Here is a 22,951-nt window from a genome sequence, read left to right as displayed (position 1 = left end):
ACACTTAAAACCTGAGAGAGAGAGGGGGGGGGGGGTGTTCAAACACTTCTATTGTAATATCAATGTCCAAAACATTAAACTAGATAATTCAACATATGTACAATGATTAAACTCAAAACATGAACCAAACCGATCTAACCACTTGACCGCCCCCGATTTTCAATAAGCATGATGAGCAAGTGTGTTAACCTCCTGATGCGCTTGGAAAGCACACGCGCAACGAACCGAAGTTAAATTCAAACAACCACTTATGATAAGTGAATGCCTACCCGGGCACGTATGAAGCGCTGGAAATGAATCACATAGAGCCTGAACCGCTGGCGGTGTTAAAGCAGTGCATTGACTAATGTTGAGACTCATGAGCCCGTCTTCATCCTCATCCCCGGTTTTAACCCCATCCCACATTTGGTTCTTGTTTTTCACTCGAATATGTGCCAATGCGTAAATCGCTCGGTCCGTGATGTTTCGACAGTAGTAAAGATCCAAAGATCTTAGATGCAGGCAATTGTTTGCTAAAGCTATCACACTCTCATCTGCATACAATTAATTGTTGGAATTAAAAATTCGAAATAATGTATGTGGCGGTTGTAATGGTTTTACCTGTTATAAGAACGCAACCACATAAGTCGAGTGCACGCAGATCGTGACAGCCATACGCTAAACTCGTTACTCCAGCGTCACCAACTTCCTCGCACCATCCTAGGTTCAATGACTGAAGTTGACTACAGTTGTATCCGATTGCCTGCACACATAATCAAGCATATATCCGTGATCAACTCAAATCTAGACGTGGCTATTCACGCGGGCCAAAGCAAGGTTGGGTAACGGGTCAAAATGTGTACAAAAAAATTAGTACGAGCCAAAACGGGTTAGATGACCCGGAAAGAAAGGTTGAGTAACGGGTCAACACGCGTAATTTTTGTACGAGCCAATACGGGTATGTTTGGATTTGAGTGACCCAACCCACTTTTTGACCAAAAGTTTATCGTTTTATAAATAGTATCGGTTGAATATGATAATAAAAGTTGTAATATTTCATTACTAATTTATTAATTAAATATCATAATAAAAGTTGTATTATTTCATTACTATGCATTAAATAAAAGTTGTATTTCTTCTTTTAAACCACTATAAACATACTTTCACCAATTTCATAGTAAATATAATGAAATTATTTACCAATCCATAAGTCGATGCGTAACTTCAAAAATATTACATATAAAATATATGCGATTTTCAACCCTTCGATCCGTTTCCTTTTATCTATACTTCTTTTTATCTTACTTATTTGACCGGCTAAAGCATAACCAAAATCGAAACCATTCATAAGTAAATGGCTTGAAATTGCCGCCCCTGTTGAATTCTAACAAACCAAAAGGATCGTTTACCTTCAATGCCTTATCAGATGCAGCTCTTACGCATCCACAAAGATTCAAAACTTTCAATTGTCTGCAATAACTACTTAGATATGCAAGAGCGTCGTCGCTAAACGAAGAGCATCCGCTGATATTGAGCTTAATAAGCTTTTGACAACCATGTGCCAAAGCATATAACGATCGATCACTAAGCTTAAAGCTCTTGCTAAGGTCAAGATCTTCAAGATCATGACAGCTATTTGCAATGGTTTCAACCACATTGTCAACTAACTGCGGTTTATCTTGACGAAGGACTAAACCCGTTAAATTTCTAAACTTGGGAGCCATAGAAAGCACCAAGTTGTTCATGTTGTTTTTACACCTACAAAAACCCGAAGATATAATGAAAATGAAAGAACGAAAAGTATCCTTATTCCATCACAAGTATAATATTTTTACATTATTTAATTTTAATCAAAAGCTAAATTAGATTAAAAGAATGGCCAATGTCACATATATTAGCACCGTATTATAGTATTCAGTGGCGGAACTATCCCATTAAATCAGGGGTATCCCAAAAAAAAAATTACCGTGCAATCATACAATTTAAAAAAAACAATAATAAATAAATAAAGTAAAACAAATACCTAACTAATTAGGCCACAATTTCAATCATGTTATTATAAAACCGAAAAAAAACAAAAAAATACACTACGAATATGCCCTTGAGACGTAGCCCGTGCTATTGGAAGAGAAGACGAAATAAATTCAGTTAAAACTACCATCTTTTAAGTTTGGGTTGTATGAAAAGGATGTTTGATAATAAATACAAACCGGTCACAATTAGGACAAGAGAAATTCTATTTAATCATCCAACTATCTCTATTATTAGCGAATTTAACGGCAATAGGCAACATAGACCGATTTTTCCATTTATTTGTCGGCTTGTTATATCATAGCTTTATCTTTGATTAAATCTACATTGCCTAACCAAACATAGGGTAGGGAAATTCAAAACACGAACATGACAAGAAAGAAGAAGACATAACAACAATACCAAATAGTACCAAATAGTTTTACAAAAGAACAAAAGATAATGCATTAAGTGTAGCTATAAAAAAAAAAAAAAAAAAACTAGGGATATAATAGATATACTACTAATTCAAGATCAAGAAAAGTTATATGACTAGCTCTAGTTACTAATTAAGCATCACTAAAAATACTATTAATTCAAGATTAAGAAAGGTTATTATGTTAGAATTACAAAGCTAAAGATGGGTAATTCTAACGAATTTATATAAAACGGGTCAATTCGGGTATAGGTAGAGAAAAAGGCACATATACAATCTCCTAAATTTCTTTAGGAAGGAAAGAAGGATATATCTAAGACCACCCGTAGTGGAGCGGTATTTTTGAAAAAAATTGAAAAAAACGCCCCCCCCCCCATTACACTAGGCGTTTTGGGGCATTATTTTTGAAAAAAAAATTGCTGCAGCGTTATATATAAAACGCCTAGAATGGTTTGTGGAATGGTTGACTGGGTTTGACCCACCAATGAGAAACTAGTATGTTTTTTTTTGGGTTAATGATTGGAAGGGACATTATTTGGGCATTATTCCCACTACGCCACTTTTGCAATAACGCCCTATGCTGACTGGACTGCCACGTGTCGAATAATACCCCATGGTGGGGGCATTATTTGGCTAAACCACTACACATGGTCTAAGGGTGTGGCTTAACGTACCCTCTCTCGAGTGAACATACTTATTTAAGGGTGTGCCCTCCCATGTTTTGTTAGTGGGGCACGTAAAGTAACACACTCGTGTAATTTGACGCCAAACATACCTATGTGCTTGACGCACCCTCTGATAGAAACGAAAAAGCAAAGAAATGATGTGACTGATTCAACGACCAAGTACATCTAGTAAAAAGCTATAGAAGAGTACGATTAGCACAACTCATCAAGTATATGTGCATCCCACCTATTGTTTTACTAAGGGCATGTTTGGGATTCCTTTTTAACTCAAAAGGACTTTTGAGAAGCAAAAGTAAGAAATTCTTACTTATTGACTTCTCCTTCTTGAAGGCAAAAAAATGCATATAAGTCCTTTTCACAGAGTGTTTGGCATTCCTTTTAGATATATAAGTCCTTTTCTAGATGATGTTTGGCATTCCTTCTGACTTTTAGTAGGTTAAGAAGTCCTTTTGAGCTCAAAAGTCCTTTTTAAAAAGAAGGAATCCCAAACACCCACTAAAAACCTTTTTCTCCAACTAAATCAGTCACATCAACAACGTAACATATCTCTCCTATTGTTTCCCACCAGCTAAATAAGTCGCATCAACTCTTTAATATTTTGATCAGTTAAATCAGTCATATCAACTCTCTACTTTTGAGTATCTATCCGTCACCTCAACTCTTTGATATTCTCTCACCAGCTAAATCAGTCACATCAACTCTCTACTTTTACTTAGCGTATCTAGCATATACGCTCGACCAAATAACAAACAAACGATTAGGAATAGAAACAAAGGATTACATTACAAATACATACCAAGAAAAGGAAATACGAGTAAGTCCCCAACAAATAGCATCTCTCCATCCACAACAAACACAAGAAGCAACTACAACCGTCCGATCATCCAACGACGACACAACCCGCATCAAAAGCTCCACCGGAATCTCACTCCAGTCGGTTATCACCCTCCCAACACCCATTCCACCACCTTCCATATACCCTGCACTCAATTGGTATTATATTATAAAATAAATAAATACTAACAAAGGGTCATGAAATATATTAGTTTCGAAATTTGATCATAGGAAATAAATAAATAAAGAAGAAAGAATAGATACCAAGTGAAGATGTTATGTTTATAAGTGATAAGAATAAGAAAAAAATGCATGAAATGAAAGAAGAAAAAGGGGTTTTATTTATAAGAGGGGTGACACATTTGGTTCCACGTGTAAGCAAGGAAGGTTGTGGGAGTTTCGACTTTCGAGGAGAGGTTTGTGGTCCAGTTATATTTGTTTTGAAGGTTGTGGACGAATCTTAGTACATCATTTTCATGTTTTGAATTAAAGTTATTGATATTTGTTTGGATATGTATTAGGTTTTTGTTTTTATCTTTACTGGAAAAGCATGACAATGATGTATGCTAGATAAAGCTATGTTCCCGCATTTCAACTATATGGTATGTCTCTATCTCACTGAATCTAACGTTTAACAAACAGTTTAGAAGATGTTTGGTGGAAAGTTTGTATGTGTATGTTTGTATAATATATAAACGAAGATGAATAAGTAATTTTGTTCGTTTGTTTAAATGAACGAACATGAACAAAGGTTGTTTTTGTTCGATCATTTATGTTGGTGAACGTTTGGTAACGTGTTCATTTATGTTTGTTAGGGTTTTTTATATTTTATTTGAATACTTCAAAATTCTCACTAATAACGTATTTAATATATATTAGTATATTGTATCTTACATGCCTCACAGCCTCCGGAATTTCTTTTCACCATCGTCAACGTCGTCTTCTCGAGTAGCACCCTCTTTGTGATGAAAGATGCCGATTTCATTAAAAACTTAATAAATATTATTGTATCTTACATGCCTCACAACCTTCGGAATTTCTTTTCACCAACGTCAACGTCGTTTTCTCGAGTAGCACCCTCTTTGTGATGAAAGATGCCGATTTTTTAAATACTTAATATATACTTGTTTGTGTTTGTTTCTCTTCTTCACGAACGCTTGTTTCGTTTGTGTTCATTATCTAAAAAATTAACGAACGAACATAAACAAACACGAACACTTTCATTTCTTTAATGAACAAACACAAACAAAAAATCCCGCTTGGTAAGTGTTCATGAACAGTTGTAAACACATTCATTTCCTTAACAAACGAACAAGAACAAGACCTTGTTTGTGTTCGTTCGATTCGCTTACAGCCCTAGGTCCAAGCATCACTTAATCAGTTTGGATGTTTTGTGTTGTTCCTCTGCGCTTTTTAGGGACGACTCAAATATTTATGTGGCTCGACACAAAATAAAATTCAAGGCTCTTTTTTCTTAAAAAAAATTGGATTTATACTTCTAATTTCTATTTAGCCTAAATAGACACAAAACAATTTGTATCAACTGCATCAATCCAGGTCGTATCCACGACTACATTATGTGTCAAAAGTGAAAGAAGACCACACATTTAGAGCAAATACGAAAACAAACAGAGTTAGCACACCAAATAAAAAGTAAACAAAGTATGATAGTATCGGATTTATTGTAGATGAACACAATGCGTTCAACATTATTCGGTATGAGAAAACTTAAGACTAGGTTTTCACCCAATCATTCTTTTACAGTTCACCTAACTTCTTTTCTAAGTTTTTGATTTATATAAGGCTATGAGTAGTGGTCTTGCTCCATCTTTCAGGATGGAGCTCTATGTCAGCAGTTACGTCATTACAAGGTGGGATGATAACCCAAATGATGGAGCAAGGGAATGGTGGATAGACATGCCTCTTTTTTTGTTAATTAAATTAAAATAAATATAAAAACAAAATTAGATTAAATACTAAAATTAAAGTAACTAGATTTTAAATAACATTACATAACTAAAAACGTAAAATTTTAAAAACAGCATAACTAAAAATTTAAATAACTAGAAACGACTCGATGTCTAGGCCCATTTTTTTTGCTATCACGTCTTTCATTTTTTGCAAAACGTGGCGGTCTTTTTCTGGATACGACTCGTTGTCGGTCATCATTGTTTTCCACTCCTCCAATTGCGTCTTTTCTTTTCTAAACTACTGCTTTTCTTCTCTTCTTTTCTCTTTCAACCGAAACTTTTCTTGTGCTATCTCATTATTTTGTGGTGGTGGTGTTTATGCTTGACTCGGAAACGACATGCTCCATGGATTACCAAACCGCATTTGCATTTGTTGGAAGGCATTGTGAGATTGTTGAAAACCCGTAAAAGAATATGAAGAGGACGCGAGCGGGTCGAATGTAGGCGAGTAGGCGGGAGCCGAGAAGATGTTAGCATTCGGGTTTGTGTTCGGGTTGGGGTTCGGATTATTTGGGTTTCGATTCGGGTTGAATGGATCCACAAATTAATAAACTTGATGAAAGAATTTTATAAGAGAGGTTGGGTTTTGTAGAAATGATTTTATAAAAACTAGTGGGAAGCCCGCGCGATGCGGCGGGATGACAAACAAGGATGTGTATAGGACGGTTCGGTTAAAACCAGTTGGATTTTTTGATTTTTGATGGATCGTCTATATTCCTTTTTTTTTTTTAATTTTTGTACATAGTTGACTATTGGATATTGTGAGTGATTCTTAACACCTCTTCAAATGATGAATGTAAGTTAGGTAACACATATTTTTAGGTTCTATGATGTTAGGTAACACATTAGTGTTTGACGTCGTTCTAAATAAAGAGGCAGACTTTGACTTTTTAAGTCAAAGGAACTACTTTTCAACTTCAAAAAATGTTAATTATTTCAAATATTAATGATTAGTGATGCCTTTTTTATTTACTTGTTTTTTTTTTATCATAACCCAGTTTCACTTTCAATAAACATAAACTTTGATTATGATATCGATCTTCTTGATTTACACAATAACTTATAAAGTATTAATCATCAATAAAATAATAAGCTTCCATATAAGATTATTCAAGAAAAGAAAACTACCAATGAATAAGGTGTAAAACATCATATATTAATTGTTAACACCACAAATGCAATATCACTTATAAAATATATAAATTCTTTTGACAATTATTTAATGAATAAAGAAAACTTAGTTTGGATATCTGGCTAGATGCAGATGATAGAGCAGCATGGTATTTTATTTTTTCTTGTTGTCTTCTTTTTATTTACAACTCAAGGGATGACTCAGAAACTTCTTCTTCATTTTTCAAGTAGTTGCTTTGTGATTGAGTCTTCTAGCCTTGCCACTATCCTTTGCTCTTCAGTTTTGCCCCATAGTACTGAGTACAGACCAGTTATTATCAACACCGCCCCTAACAATCTATGGCATAATGCTACTCAAGTTGAAAGGCTGTCACGAGAAAATTTATCGACTTTTCAAACAATTCAAAGAAATAAAAGTTAGTGTTTTTTTAATAAGTGAAACGAAGTTACGAGGTGGGTTGGTTACCTTAATTTTTAATGCAAGCTGCGGATCAACGAAATCAAAAATGCAGACAAACAGGAGTTCCAACAAGACCTGTACGTTGTTTCTAAAGCTTTGAATGTGTGTCGTGCAATGAGTTGCATTCTAATCAAAGACGTCTAGATTAACGTAGGATTTTATACACTGAACGAGAGACTTTTTTTATTCCCATTTATGACGGATACTGGTTACAACATATGAAAAGGCCAGCAGTTATAATTCTCTCAGATTCATATTATTATAATCCATTTAAAACAAATCAATATAATTAGAAACTATATCACATAATTAAGTGTAGGGTCATTCAAAAGAAAACCAATCGAAATAGAAACACATGATATAATAAATCATAAAGTCAAAATCTTTCAACATATGTAACTTACAAATTGAATTTTGCATTCAAATCATTCTATTTAATATTCAATTCAGGGATATGGAAGAGACGATGTAACCATGGCATTGAAATTCAACAGGTAATTAAATAATTATTAAATATGCATTGATGTGTAACCCATGATTGCCTTAAAAAATATCTATATATACTTAAAAATTTAGTTATATGAACTTTTTTACAACCTTCATTATGAGCCTCTTAAATGCATTTTTTAAGGTTCATTAATTTAGTTATATCAACTATTTTACAACCTTCATTTTTTAAGGTTCATTAATGATACTATATTTAGGTTAGCCACACAACTCTAATATGTATTTAAATCAAATTAAAAGAATTAAACTTTTTATAAATTATGTGGTGTCCAAAGCCATATAAATGAACCATCACATTCATAATTAATAGTGGTGGGGGTGGGGGGGGGGGGATATTCCACGGTCCTCCCAACCGCTGAGGTGATCCCACCTCGCAGACCGCCACCCAGCAAGCCTGAGTCGGGGGTAAATCCGCTACCGTAGGGGCATTGGGAACGAGCAAGACTCGAACCCGCCACCTCCGGGTTAGAATGCGGGCTGGTGGCCATTGGGCTGACACCGATTCATAATTAATAGTGTACAAGTGGTAGGTTATAAAACATTTCCCAAGGATACCTGCAAAAATTAAGTAATTACAATTTATAGTGCTTATGGTACAAAACTTAATTACCTTAGTCTGGGGGCATAAGTGTCCTTCTCATTATCGTCTTTAAGGGCCATAAGTCTAAGTAATTCAAATAATTCACATAATAGTTCATTAATAATTCAATTAATAAAGGATGATTTATCTAATCCAAATAATAAAGACAGTGACATCAACCATCGTAACCGAACCTTCAAACAATACTTCATTATCCAAATAATACAGTCACATCAATCATCTTCTTCATCGTAACCGAACCATTTCATCTTTTAAATATCTTCCAATAAATCGAATCAAAAATTTAGTTATATGAACTTTTTTACAACCTTCATTATGAGCCTCTTAAATGCATTTTTTAAGGTTCATTAATTTAGTTATATCAACTATTTTACAACCTTCATTTTTTAAGGTTCATTAATGATACTATATTTAGGTTAGCCACACAACTCTAAAATATGTATTTAAATCAAATTAAAAGAATTAAACTTTTTATAAATTATGTTGTGTCCAAAGCCATATAAATGAACCATCACATTCATAATTAATAGTGGGGGGGGGGGGATATTCCACGGTCCTCCCAACCGCCGAGGTGATCCCACCTCGCAGACTGCCACCCAGCAAGCCTGAGTCGGGGGTAAATCCGCTACCGTAGGGGCATTGGGAACGAGCAAGACTCGAACCCGCCACCTCCGGGTTAGAATGCGGGCTGGTGGCCATTGGGCTGACACCGATTCATAATTAATAGTGTACAAGTGGTAGGTTATAAAACATTTCCCAAGGATACCTGCAAAAATTAAGTAATTACAATTTATAGTGCTTATGGTACAAAACTTAATTACCTTAGTCTGGGGGCATAAGTGTCCTTCTCATTATCGTCTTTAAGGGCCATAAGTCTAAGTAATTCAAATAATTCACATAATAGTTCATTAATAATTCAATTAATAAAGGATGATTTATCTAATCCAAATAATAAAGACAGTGACATCAACCATCGTAACCACCTTCAAACAATACTTCATTATCCAAATAATACAGTCACATCAATCATCTTCTTCATCGTAACCAAACCATTTCATCTTTTAAATATCTTCCAATAAATCGAATCATATAACATTAATGGTAACCGATACTTAATGGGTTGATTAATGGCTTCAGCCGATAAATCGGTATAAAATGCGACTCCGTAACAAACACGGGAACCTTTTCACACTCATACCCGCTCACGAGTTCGCTTCTTGACTCGCATGTGTTTCATCAGAATCTAATCGGACTTCAGAAAAGTTACGAATGAATTCAAACAGTCCATTCTCTTTTCTAAAGCAGGTACCATTTTTTTCCCTTAGATCGTTCCATGTTCAATTTTTAGTGCTTTTGATTTATACTATATTATAAAGCATTTCATAAGGATGACGGTAAAATTTAAGTAATTGCGAGTTTTTATGCTTATAGTACAATACTAAATGAGGTTAATTTTGGGGTAAAATGGTCATTTAACGTGAATAATATTTTAATTTTTTACAATTTATTATAAATTTAAGTTAACACAAATGAGTTAATTGAAATAATGGAATTAAAAGAGTTAATTGAATTAAGACGCCAGAGAGTCACACTTTTGAACTTCATTCCTCTTCATCTTCCCCCATGGTTTATGAAGCCAATTAAACCAAAATTGATTACAATCATCCTACAAGCTAGGATACCAAAAGTCGCTTTAAAATTAATTAAATTGCATTGTTTTATTGTGCCTCTTTGAATATCCCTGTCATTTAATATCATTCATTAGGATATGATTAATTTGTAGACAGTTGAACGGTCTTTGGTTATGCTATAAGATTGCCGGCTTTGTTATGTTTGTAGGTTTATAGTTTCCTTTCCTCCTCTATTGCCATGGCCAGGCCCCTTAGTTTGCAAACGTCCGACGGTACAAGCAGTCATATGTTCCTTAGTGAACTCCATGAAGGGAGCACTGGACCTATCATGATAATGGTTTGTAGAAAATGGGACGTGACAAGTGTTAATGGCAAGTAAATGAGCACCGACTATATTGTCACTGACATAAAGGTAGTTTTTTACCCTCTGCTATCCCACATTCTTACGCTTTTCTACTTTTGATTCTGAAACAAAAATCTACGCCTTTATTTATGCAGGGAGGTGTGATGCATTGCACCGCAAGGAATAACATTGCCCACTATTTCTTTGACAAACTCAAAGAGGGCGGTGTATATTTGGTCAACGGTTTCGCCATGTAATTGTGCATATTTATTTTTGGATAACCGTCTACATAAATGTTTCGTGCTTTTTCTTCGCAGGCCTGCTTATGCAGATTCGGATTCAAAAGAAACAGTTGACAGTGACCCACATGAAAGGTATACCGTCTGCACTTAGTGTTAGTAATGAAAACCTGTACTACTTTTCGATGCATATATACGTAAACATAGTATACCATTTTTAATAGTTTTCTTTAAGTTATTTCACTGCAGTCAGTTGGCTGGTGATGGGATTGGGGATGACGGTGGCATGCATTAGCTAAAGTTTGGTCTATGTGTTATCCAATAAGATAGGAAGGCGTGCGAGAGTTTATGCGTTTTTCCTTTTTCTGTTTCATGTTTTTTTTTTCTTGGAAGACATCTTTTTTTATTTCTTTTTGGCCGGCAAGTTTTGCCAAGGAAACAACTTATAGTCCATGGTTTAATAAAGTTTAAACACACCCCTTTGTAGGCGTATTGTCTTACATGTTATGCACCGGCTGTGTCAGACGTCTTACCACGAACAAACAATAGCTATTATGCATGTCGTGCATCGCACGGGCTTTCTCCCTAGTAACGTTGGAAAAAATAAGTGAGTTATGGGTTTTAATTAAATGATGGTGTTAGAAAGACAAATTCACCCCTAAAATGTAATTAATATATGCATTTCTTCTTGTACCTCTTAATTTTTAAGAAGTCCTTGATGAAATGCTTTATAATATAGTATAGATATAGAGAGATTAGGAGAAATTGTGTAAATAAAAATGGCGTGGAATGGTATTTATAGATAAAAAAAGGTTTATTTATTTATTTATTTTTTTAACCCCAACGTTCAAATCTACAACGGTCACCCTCTTTCCAACGTTCACATCGCTCCGTCTTCATCGTCCTCTCGATGCCATCTATGTGATCGAGATGGTAAAACCCGAGCATTAATGTATTGTGGGTTTTCATTGTGTTTTAAGTGATTATACTGTTTGAATGCGATAACCACGAGAAATTGTGGTTTTGCAGGATAATCGCTTAAATCAGTGGAATTAAAGTGCTCGAAAATGAAGTGGACACCCGAAGATGATAAGCAATGTAAAAGACATTGTTCGGGACTTGTTTCGGCCTAGAAGTTAGCTTGGAAGCATAAAGAATGTGTAAGAATGAAGTTCGAGGGCTAAATGTCATTTGATGAAAGTTGAATAGTGAAGAGATGAGGACATAGAAGAATCCACCATAAGCTACATGTGTAAACATGGGATACAGCTGTATACAAATAAAACTTATTAATGAATTGTCAATTGTGATTATCCGTAATGCACACGATGGGTAATACTACATAATCTATACTCTATATATAATGCATAATACGAGAGCATTTTAAAATACCAAAAAGTTAAGATTTTGTTTTGTTTTAATGCATAAGGTACAAACTAAAGTGAGGGTGAAAAACAGTTTTTCAAACACTAATTACACTTTAATCTCTTATCTTAATTACATTTTAATTCCTCATCTTTAACAAAATTGTTGATAATTAGTTAGTGGTTACATTTCATCCCCTTATAAAAACTAACTACCTCCACGTTTTTTAAATGGTCATAACTTTTTTGTATGTAAATACTTAAAAAAAATTACACCATAAAAACGAGTATTTTATTCTATTTAATTCGAGCATAATATTGCTATAGTTTTTTTTTAATTAAAAAATTGATATGTTACGTGATTAAGAGTGTCTAAGGGTGAGCAATAATGAAATTTTAACCGAAACCGAACCGAAAATAGACGATCCGAACCGAAATCAAACAAAAACTTAATTAATTGGAACCAAATTAACCAAAACCGGTTATCGATTTTTGTACCATCGTTTAACCAAAATTAACCGAACCGAACCATTCGTATTTTCATATATTTCTAGTTTTTATACCTTTAGTTCATGTATTTCATATTTATACCTCCATTTTATGTTTTTATATTTATACCTCCATTTTATGTATTTATATTTCCATTTTATGTATTTATACATCAATTTCATTTATTTATACCTCAATTTCATGTATTTTGAAACAAAAGTTTTAGTCTAAGTTTAGTTTTGGCTATTAACTGAAATTAAACGAATCAAACCAAAATCCATCAATTTAACACTAAACTAATTAACCGAAAACCGATTGGTTAACAAAATAGACTAATCGACGACTTCGGTTTCGGTTGAGGATAATAACGAACAAGCCGAACATTGCACACCCAGACAATGTCTATGTTTCCCGTTCCATCACGCGGACACCCTTCTAGTCAGTTTAACATGTATGAAGAACACAATAAACATAGTTTTATATTTTTAACGAATGTCAGCGGTGGAGTACCGGTCAATCCTTAAGTACCGTTTGATGATCCCCATGTTCCCGAATGATGAAACTTGCCCAGTCTGCCGTAAAGCATGCCTAGATAAATACGGGGAGCATGCGTTACACTGTAGAGAGTTGCCGGGGTTTAAGTATCGCCATGACTTTGTGCGAGACGCGTTAATGGATATTCTCAGACGAGCAGGGATCTCGGCGAAGAAAGAGGCACCGGTTAATTTTCTTACAGACCCGTCGGAAGGGAGATCCACCCTACGCCCAGCTGACGTGCTAGTTTTTGGTTGGGAGGGCGGGAAACATGCTTGTGTCGATCTCACAGGTGTATCCCCACTAGCCGGGTTCCGGGAAAATGGATTTGTGGCGGGGCAAGCGGTACTGAAAGCAGAGTCAAAGAAGGTGGAAAAGCACGCGAAAGCTTGTGAGGATAATCAACATGCCTTTGTCCCCCTGGCGTTTGACACGTTCTCCTTGGCGCCGGAGGCAGTTCGGTTCTTGTCTAGAGTTCAGCGTGTGGTCCATAGCAACTTTTCGACCCCTCAGGGGCGAGGCTTTGTTTTTAGTAGATTAAGGTTTTCTATTCAAAAAGGGATGGCGGCGCAGTTTGTTGCTCGTCTACCTGCTATCCTTATGTAATTTGCCCTGATGATTCGAATGAAATTGCTTTAAGTAAAAAAAAAATGAAAAAGGACAAAGCAGAGAATGAGATAATATAAAGAAAATTACACATGACTTCACTCAATTGATGATTAATATGCTTATGTGCTATAGATTAAAAGGATAACATTGAATCAAGCTCGTACATTTTCTGTTACATATAGCAAATAAATTAACCTAAAAAAGATTTCATAGTGGCATGTTGTTAGGAAAGTCCTTTGGATGCTTTTGTATTGTTTCTCTAAGCATTGTTTCTTGCTCCATTAGATTTAAAGGTAACTCATCATATACATCTGTGAACATGTCTCTAAGTGGTGGCATTTTTTTCTTTTCAGCTTCATCAATCGCAACTTTAACCTGCAAATGTGTAGTACGATAAGACTTACTTTTATTTATGGGAGTTAAATGCCATTTTAATCCTTGTGGTTTGAGTCATTTTGCCAGTTTAGTCTAAATGTTTCATTTTTCGCCTGTGGGTCCAGAAAGGTTTCACCGTTGCCATTTTAGTCCACTGGGTTAATTTTATCCATTTTTTCTGTTAACGAGAAAGGGTAATTCGGCCATATAAAATGACCAAATTGCCTTTCTCGTTAACATAAATAATAGATGAAGTTAAACCAGTGGACCAAAATGACAACGATGAAACCTTTTTGGACACACAAGCAAAAAATAAAACCTTTGGACTAAATTAACAAAATGACCCAAACCACAGATACTAAAATGACATTTAACTCTATTTACGGAGAATGAGATTATGAATGTGCGTTCAGAGTAAAGATCCCATACAAATAGACTTATCGTACAAAACGTACGAATGATGTGGAAAAGTAAAAAAACGCGGTGACATTTTCATAATTATTTAATTATTTTACTCGTAGGGTAAAAAACGTACAATAAGCATATTTGTATTTGAACTTATTATCGCTTTACCTGTGTGGTCGCCTCACCATGAAGCTTTGATTCATCTTTATTACTCCACCAACCGTTTCGCCCAATCCATTTTCTTAATCTCGTTATAGGAGAATGGAGCGTTTTCCAGTGCTCGATTTCTTCGACAGACCGATACTTTGTGGAATCGTCGGATGTTGAGTGGTGACTTACTCTATATGTCATCGCCTTGTGTTTCCACATAACAATATGTAAAAGATAATAAGAAATCACAAACAATTCACTTGGGAAAGTAAGATAGTTAAATTGAAGAGCAAATATGATTTATAGTTAACTACAAGAGTATATATTGACCTCGATAAGGATTGGTCGTTGTTCATTGATGGCCATCTCACGAGCACTACGAACAACATCGTAAACCGCAAGAGCATCGTTGCCATCTACTCTTATACTTGGAATTCCATAGGCTTGGCCTTTTACAACAATCCCATCACCTGTGCACATGCAAGGCATTATATTATATATATACTATTAAAAGTGCATGTTGATGAACACAAAAAAAAAAAACCTTTTTCACAATGTCAAATCACATTTAGGCTACAAGTTACGGGCGCCATCCACATGCCACCTCATCAAAAAATGAACAATAGCACCCTCTATCAATACCGTGGGCGCCAATGAGGGGTCCGTTATTATTGGTTTGTGAATGCAATAGCGGATGAAAAGTGGGACCCACATCAATTTTAAACCTTTAAAACTAAATAAATAAATTGACGGGGGCTCCAACCGTGCCTTGCAATCTTATAGTTGAAGTAACTATTTTACAAGCAATATGACCATGGATAGTAAATTTAGAATTTAGCCCTCTCAAAAGTTATAATATTGTTCCGTTAACACTTGTCTTTTTTTTGGATGGTAAATTTAGATCACTGACAGAGCCATTGAGTATTATTGTGTCACCAAAGGAACCACTAGATCATATCTATCTCCACTAGGCTATAACGCTTATACACAAATTAAGGAGGAAACCCAATAAATTTGAGAAAAACCTCATAATGAGAATAGAGCTCAAAACCTAATGATCACTAAGAGCATTCACATCCAATCCACTAAAAATATACATACATTCCACTAAAAAACAACTTCTATATCAATATATTTCCACTAAAAACAAATATTTTTTCTCTCTCTTTTTCAATATATATTACATTTTCTCTCTCCTCTACTCACAACCACTTTCAAAATATATTAAAAAATTATACAGGGTGAACAGTGTCCCCCCAAATATACAGATGAACAGTAACATTTTATCTCTCCTCCACTCACAACCACTTAAACCACTTTTTATAATTTAAAAACCCATCTCTCAAGATTTGATGGATAGAATGTGAATACTCTAAGGCTTATCCAACTTTACAAGATTCCGCTAGGCTATAACACTTACCTTTTAAACTCTACTTTTTCATTTGTTTTTTCTTTTCTTTTTTGCTTTAGCCAACCACGTCATCACACACTTCATTTGCTTTTTCTACTCTTTTCTAGCCACCAACATCATCACACGTGGCTCACGCACAACTCTTGTTTTTTTTTTCTTATAACCTTTAAAATATAATGTTTTCAAAACACATCAATGCGACATGTTCATTTTTATCTACGTTTTGATGTACCGTTATTTTTTTTCTCTTACAACCTTTAAAATATGATTTATAAAATTCCGACTTTGCCATTGCAACGTATTTATTTGTAAAAGTGTTTTGACGTTAATTTTTTCAACCAAGTTAATACTAATGCACAATTCGGCAAAACCGAACCTTAGCAGATAACATAATAACGAAACAAATACCACTGAATTCCCACATAATGCGTGGGAATTCCATTATTAAAAGTAAAACCATTAGAACAATTACTTCGAAATTGTTGGGTGACAGGAGTACTAATAGCCCATCCATTGTTGCGACATATGAACACAACCGGGGCATCCATAACCGCAGCAAAATTCAATCCAGCATGAAAATCACCCTTCATAAGAAAATTACATTGACCGTTAGTCAAAAGATATAGTCACATAAATTATTATATATAACAAATGAAAAAACAAAGGTTCATACTACCTCACTTGCACTACCATCTCCGAAAAAGGCCACTACACAAGAATCCTTTTTATCCATTTTTAGGGAATACGCCATACCAACTGCTTGTGGAAGTTGTGTGCTACGAAGGAAAAAATAAATAAATAATGATTTAAAATGAGAAGTTCCTTTAGAAGTTTTTATATTACACTATTCACTTATTTAACTTTTTTTCATTAAGATCACTCATGGATTAAAATTCATACATATATTGGTCACGCAAATATGCATCTTCTATAAATTCAAATTTGTCTTTGATGAGGCGTCGACTTATCATATGATAAAACTTGTCGATTCAAAACTCTTTGGGGAATTTTCCTATTTTGCGTGTTTTGAGTTGAAATCGGTATATTTGATAAATGATGCATATAGTTTGATGGCATACATGATGGTTTAGTTACATGGATGACTTATATGCTAATTTCAGGACATTGGATCATATTCATCATCATACTCAGTAAATCCCATCAATAGCTAAGCTAAGTTAGGATCTCAGGACATGAATTATCTTTATAAAAAAGTTTATATACTTGGGTATTCTTCGGACTGCTATCCTAAAAGTATATTTATGTTGCTAATATATATGGTTTGATAAAGTAACAAGGTAACATAGTCGTTCCAATGTTTTTGGAGGCGCTAAACGAACTACAAAGTCAGGGCTTTAATGCATTGTTGTAAAGAAAAATTAGCAATTTAGATTTGAGTCATTAAATAACCATAGCAAAGATTTTTCCTAATGCTGGCCCTAATTTCGCCTAATCCGCAATTAGTTTCACATTGGTTATTCAAAAGATGCTGCAAGTAACGAGGGTTGCTATGTTGCGGCTCTGCTTTTGGATTCTGGAATGAAGCGTGCGCGGACAGTTGTTGTTTAAAATCCAAAATTTTGGGCCTAGAAACATTGTTTAAATGGGCCAAAACAAGTCAAAAGAAAAAAAATGAAGACCCTTGTTTTTGGGTGGCCCTAGGCCTTAGCTTAGGTTGATAAGCTTAACGAATCGGCCCAACAAGGTAAGATGCATTTATCAATATCTTGGTGTGAGTATCTTGTGTTAGCAATTTGGCCTTTAAATAAAGAAATAAAAGTATGACTAAGAAATATATATAGTGACATACGTTAAAGGCGATGAGATTGTAACAAAATTGAGGCTCTTTGATCCATAATGAACTGGCATTTGCCTGCCTTTTCCATGGCCATCGTTGTTTCCAAAGCATTGGTTTGCAAAGTCTTGCACCGTGAAACCACGCCATAACAAAATGCCTGCCTCTCTATACTGCAATATTGTATAACATGTTAAGAAAGTATGATTAAACCATAAGCAATTGTGAACCATTGTTTCACCTAGGTCATTTGAACCATCTACATAACTTGTTGATCATATAACACATCATAAAACATTTTTTTTTTAAGTTCAACCTATCAACCTATTAAGATGATTACAATTTATTTACAACCCGTTCGAATCGGTTAGATAAATGGTTTGCCCGCGCCGTTTTCTACATGTTTTCAAGTGCACAAGCGTTAACCCCCCCCCCCCCCCTTGCCAAAATAGACATTGACTGAAAATCAACTAGGCCGGCTTGAATTTAGCCGTGGACTTGTTAGCCGGCTAGAGTCTTGCAAGATAAAAGGGAGCCGGCTTGAGCTAGCTAACATGGGTTTTCAAGCCACGAGCTAAGATTTAGTTGGTATATAGAGTGTCAGTTATATCCCTGCCAGCTTTACTTACGTGGATTGAATGGCTAAGATTTAGGTGTATAGAGTGAGTGTGTTGATACACGTGTTTTGTTATTATTGGCTTCTTTGTCACGTTCATCATACCTTTTAATTTCTTTTGTGGCTAGATTCTAGACTTCTTAGTAGGCTTTGCTTAGGTGTCATTGTCTGATTGGTTCTTTTAGATGTATTTATTTCATAGGTGGATAAAAGTTATTAACAATTTTGTCAAATAAAAATGGCTAATAAGTGGGTGAAAGTTGTTAACAATTTGTCAAATAAAAATGGCTCATAGGTTGGTAAAAGTTATTAACAATTTTGTCAAATAAAAATGGCTCAATATATCTACTTTTTTATTTCCATTTTTGTCAAATAAAAATGGCTCAAAATATCAATTTTTTTTATTTCCATTTCTTTTTTGTAAGAGTTTAGTCAAACCTGCCCCAACACTATATCGTCTGAGCTAAGTGCCGCAGCTGATCCTAAGTTGATAGCTTCCTCACCATAGGTGGTTAAATAGAATGATAATCTTCCTTGCCTTTGTGCTTCATATAAGAATTTATCCATAGTATTAAGGGTAACCATGCCACTATACACTTTCAATGCAAGCTCTTTACTCACCTGATGATTGGTATAACAAAGGAATTAACAATCAATTCGAGCTAATCAAAACAAGTCGTCAGTAACTAATAGATAGATCGATCATTACTAGTTCGGACATGTTAGATAAGATCGTGTAACCGTCCTCATCAAGTACTCGATAACATTGCACCCTCTTCTCAGATGAAGCAGGAAGAAAGTTCAGCTTAGTTGTATACGCAATCTTGCCACCTGGAAAATCGAATCCCTACACCCTCCAACAAAAATAAGTATAATCTGACATGCATTTTTTTGTTGTGATGATTACTATAATTATACACTTAAAAGTGAATTATGAACTCTATGCAAGTGTAGAAATAAAGTGATAGGTAATCGCATATAAATTTGGATCAAAATGAAACTTGTGTCATCTTAGGGGAAGTATAGAGAGAAAACTCATTTGAGTTGGAAAACTATTAAAACCCTTTGTAAAAATATTATGCAACAAACTTTTTTTTCTAAAAAAAATTAAGGCATATACATATTTTTGAATGTTTTAAGCCAAAAAAAACTCAAAAAGCGCCAAGTACTTGTTGAAAAAAAGTTTTAATATTTATGTTACACGTAATCATATTTTGGTAAATGTCTAAAAAAGTGTAACATACAAAATGTAACATTTAAAAGAAAAAACTACGTTGTGCTTTTTGGGGTTTTTTTTTGTTCAAAACGTTCCAAAATATGTATATACATGACCTAAATTTTGGGGTTTTTTTTTGTTCAAAACGTTCCAAAATATGTATATACATGACCTAAATTTTTATAAAAAAAATGTTTGTCACATAAGGTTTTCGCAGTTTCGCAACTCAAGGGGTTTTCGTTAGCTTCTGTATATTCTCAATTTCTTAATCGGTATAATTAAAACTGGTTAGATGAAAACTTATAGTAAATAGATCGTTGTTGTTCCTTTCTTGCCGGTATGTAATATTTAAATAGTTTGGTGTGACATTGGGTCACTCAAAAAAAAAAGTCACCGTTCAAATATATATATATATATATATATATATATATATATATAGGTAGAGGATCCTGTAAAAAGTGAGACTTTTGTGAGAAGTGTGAGAAATAATTTGGGAGTGACAAGTGTCCTTTATCCTAATTAATTCAAAAGGGTATATTAGTAATTTGACATTTTTATTATTTAATTGATTTCCAAGTAGAACTGCCAAAAAAAAAAAAAACTGCCGATGAGTTTTTTAAGGTTTGAATCGAATTTTGAATTAGGAGAAATTTTAGGAAACATTATACATCTGATTGTTTTATATTCTTCATCATCTTTTAATCGCAACATCTTTTAATCATACATTGTTCATGGCGTGGTGTTTTAAAAAACTGGAGACATTGACTATGATTCAAGTCATGATGTTTTATCTGGAGACATTGTTCATGGCGGGGTGTTTTATCTATGACTTGAATCATACATTGTTCATGGCGTGGTGTTTTAAAAAACTGGAGACATTGACTATGATTCAAGTCATGGTGTTTTATCTGGAGACATTGTTCATGTCGTGGTGTTTTATCTATGACTTGAATCATAGATGTTTAAAACACCACGCCATGAACAATGTCTCCAGATAAAACACTATGACTTGAATCATAGTCATGGCGTTTTAAAATCTGGGAATGTTTTGTTTTGATAAAACACCACGCCATGAACAATGTCTCCAGATAAAACACCATGACTTGAATCATAGATGTTTAAAACACCACGCCATGAACAATGTCTCCAGATAAAACACCATGACTTGAATCATAGTCAATTTTATCCAGTTGTTTTAAAACACCACGCCATGAATCTGATTACAGTTCTCTTTATGATAATGTATGACGAATATGTAACCAAAGACATCCTACAATTAAGGTGAATCATTAATTCCTATATTTAAGGAAAAAGGAGTAAATGTAGGAGGTTTTGGTCGTGTATGATATGGTTACCATATTTCAAACATTGAAAAAGACACTCTTCCCTTCAATTTTACATAAGGTCCCTCTAATTAAAACACAATTTACATTTTTATACCCTATTGATCTCAACCATTAGATCAAATATCCAATGGTTTAAAACACTTCTTACCATTCTTACATTTTAGACACTTTTTACCATATCTCTACCCTATATATATATATATATATATATATATATATATATATATATATATATATATATATATAGAGTTAAGTTCAAGTACAAACAGTCTTATCCAACAAAACGTACGATAGGTATGAAAAAAAAAATGCGGTGACATTTTCGTAATTATTTGCTCGTAGGGTAATTATCAAAATTAATCAACAAATGATCTTGTACGGTAATTTTATAAAATGTTATTGTAGGGTAATTTTGATATTGTATGGTAATTTTGTAAAATGTTCTTGTAGGGTAATTTTGAAACTTGCAGAGTAATTTTGATACATTTGTAGAGTAATTATGATACTGTACAAAATTACTATACAAGATCAAAATTATCTTAAAAAATCAAAATTACCTTACAAGATCATTTTTAGAGTAATTATGATACTCTTTAAGATCAAAATTACCTTACAAAAATATTTAAAAAAATTACCATACAAGATCAAAATTACCCTACAAAAACATTTTACAAAATTACCCAATAAGATCTATCCTACAAGATCATTTGTAGGGTAATTTTGATAATTACTCTATGAGTAAATAATTACGAAAATGACATCACTTTCTTTTATCTTTTCATCATATTCTTACGTTTTGTATTATAAGGGTATTTGTATTTGATCTTTTGTCAAATATATATATGTTTTCGCCAAAAAAAAAAAAAAAATATTTAACCATAAAATCTAAAATTATGTTTACAATTAAATAACGTAAATTAATATGAATGTGATGATAATATATGATAAATATCAAATAGAAATCAGAAAAATGGTGATGTTCCTTCAACCAAGATAAGTATATAAACATATAAAGTCAATTCACAATTTTCAAAATATATTTTTACAATAAATATAAAGTCAATTCACAATTTCCAAAATATTTTTTTTATAATAAACTAGATCCTTTCACTTCACAATTTTCATAATATTTTTTATAATAAACTGGATCATTATTTTCATAAAGTTATTTCTGATGAAAGGTGGATGATTTACGCCAGAGAGTTCTGCTTTTGTGATGGTATAACGATTGTCAAGTGGCAGCGGTGATATGCTTTCTCGGTGGAACGCCCAAGCTAAACTCTGAAGCCAGCGTTGGTCCGTTAAGGCAACACAATCTAGTCAGAGTGGGACAATGGGGCTCTCTAATTTGGGGAGTGCGGTAGCCTAATATAAGAAAGTCGTCGTTCCATAAAAAAATAATTAACGAAAAACAGTATTGGTATATTTACCTGCTTCTCTTCTAAAGTAGAACCATCCTCATCATCTGATTCAGATAAGAGCTGTCCCTCAGTTTTCGTAGAGTTGTAACGGCGAGCCCCAAAGAAAGCAACATTTGTTGAGCTGCAGAATGCGAAAATCGCCTTATGTTCATTTCTTCTAATAAGAAAGGGAAATGAAGAAGAAGCAGTTGCTTGATAATGGCTCAATGTTAGACTGCTACATATGATTTTCTTGATTAAGTTACCACCACCTATTCTTGTTAACCAGTGTGAGATGCTCATTTTAGAGAGAGAGAGAGAGAGAGAGAGGGGTATGGCAGTTAAATAGAATGGTTCATGTTCATAAATTATAAGGGTACGTAGTTGATATAGCTATCATAAATTTATTTTTTT

The 22,951-nt window shown here is 34.0% G+C and overlaps 2 protein-coding genes across 2 annotated transcripts; both read right to left on the bottom strand.

The window, feature by feature from the left end:
- Positions 1–35: 35 nt before the first annotated feature.
- Positions 36–4,341, bottom strand: LOC110942172 (F-box protein SKP2B). Its single transcript, XM_022183915.2, has 5 exons — positions 4,210–4,341; positions 3,908–4,091; positions 1,389–1,737; positions 601–742; positions 36–533 (listed from the first exon to the last, which is right to left on the bottom strand). The coding sequence occupies exons 2-5, from the start codon at positions 4,084–4,086 to the stop codon at positions 160–162; spliced, it is 1,044 nt and encodes a 347-aa protein (XP_022039607.1). The 5' UTR covers positions 4,087–4,091; positions 4,210–4,341; the 3' UTR covers positions 36–159.
- Positions 4,342–13,926: 9,585 nt separating this feature from the next.
- LOC110942174 (2-oxoisovalerate dehydrogenase subunit alpha 1, mitochondrial) lies at positions 13,927–22,890 on the bottom strand. The gene is made up of 9 exons (XM_022183918.2): positions 22,568–22,890; positions 19,285–19,422; positions 19,014–19,196; positions 17,975–18,132; positions 16,841–16,940; positions 16,637–16,748; positions 15,084–15,223; positions 14,772–14,957; positions 13,927–14,198 (listed from the first exon to the last, which is right to left on the bottom strand). Exons 1-9 carry the CDS (start codon positions 22,838–22,840, stop codon positions 14,031–14,033), a joined length of 1,458 nt encoding a protein of 485 aa, XP_022039610.1. The 5' UTR covers positions 22,841–22,890; the 3' UTR covers positions 13,927–14,030.
- Between the last annotated feature and the right edge of the window lie 61 nt (positions 22,891–22,951).

This window comes from Helianthus annuus, chromosome 5 (assembly GCF_002127325.2).
Source record: "Helianthus annuus cultivar XRQ/B chromosome 5, HanXRQr2.0-SUNRISE, whole genome shotgun sequence".
In the NCBI taxonomy this organism is placed as follows: domain Eukaryota; kingdom Viridiplantae; phylum Streptophyta; class Magnoliopsida; order Asterales; family Asteraceae; genus Helianthus; species Helianthus annuus.
Note: the sequence above shows the minus strand (reverse complement) of the source record. Positions and strands in the feature narration are given on the sequence as shown.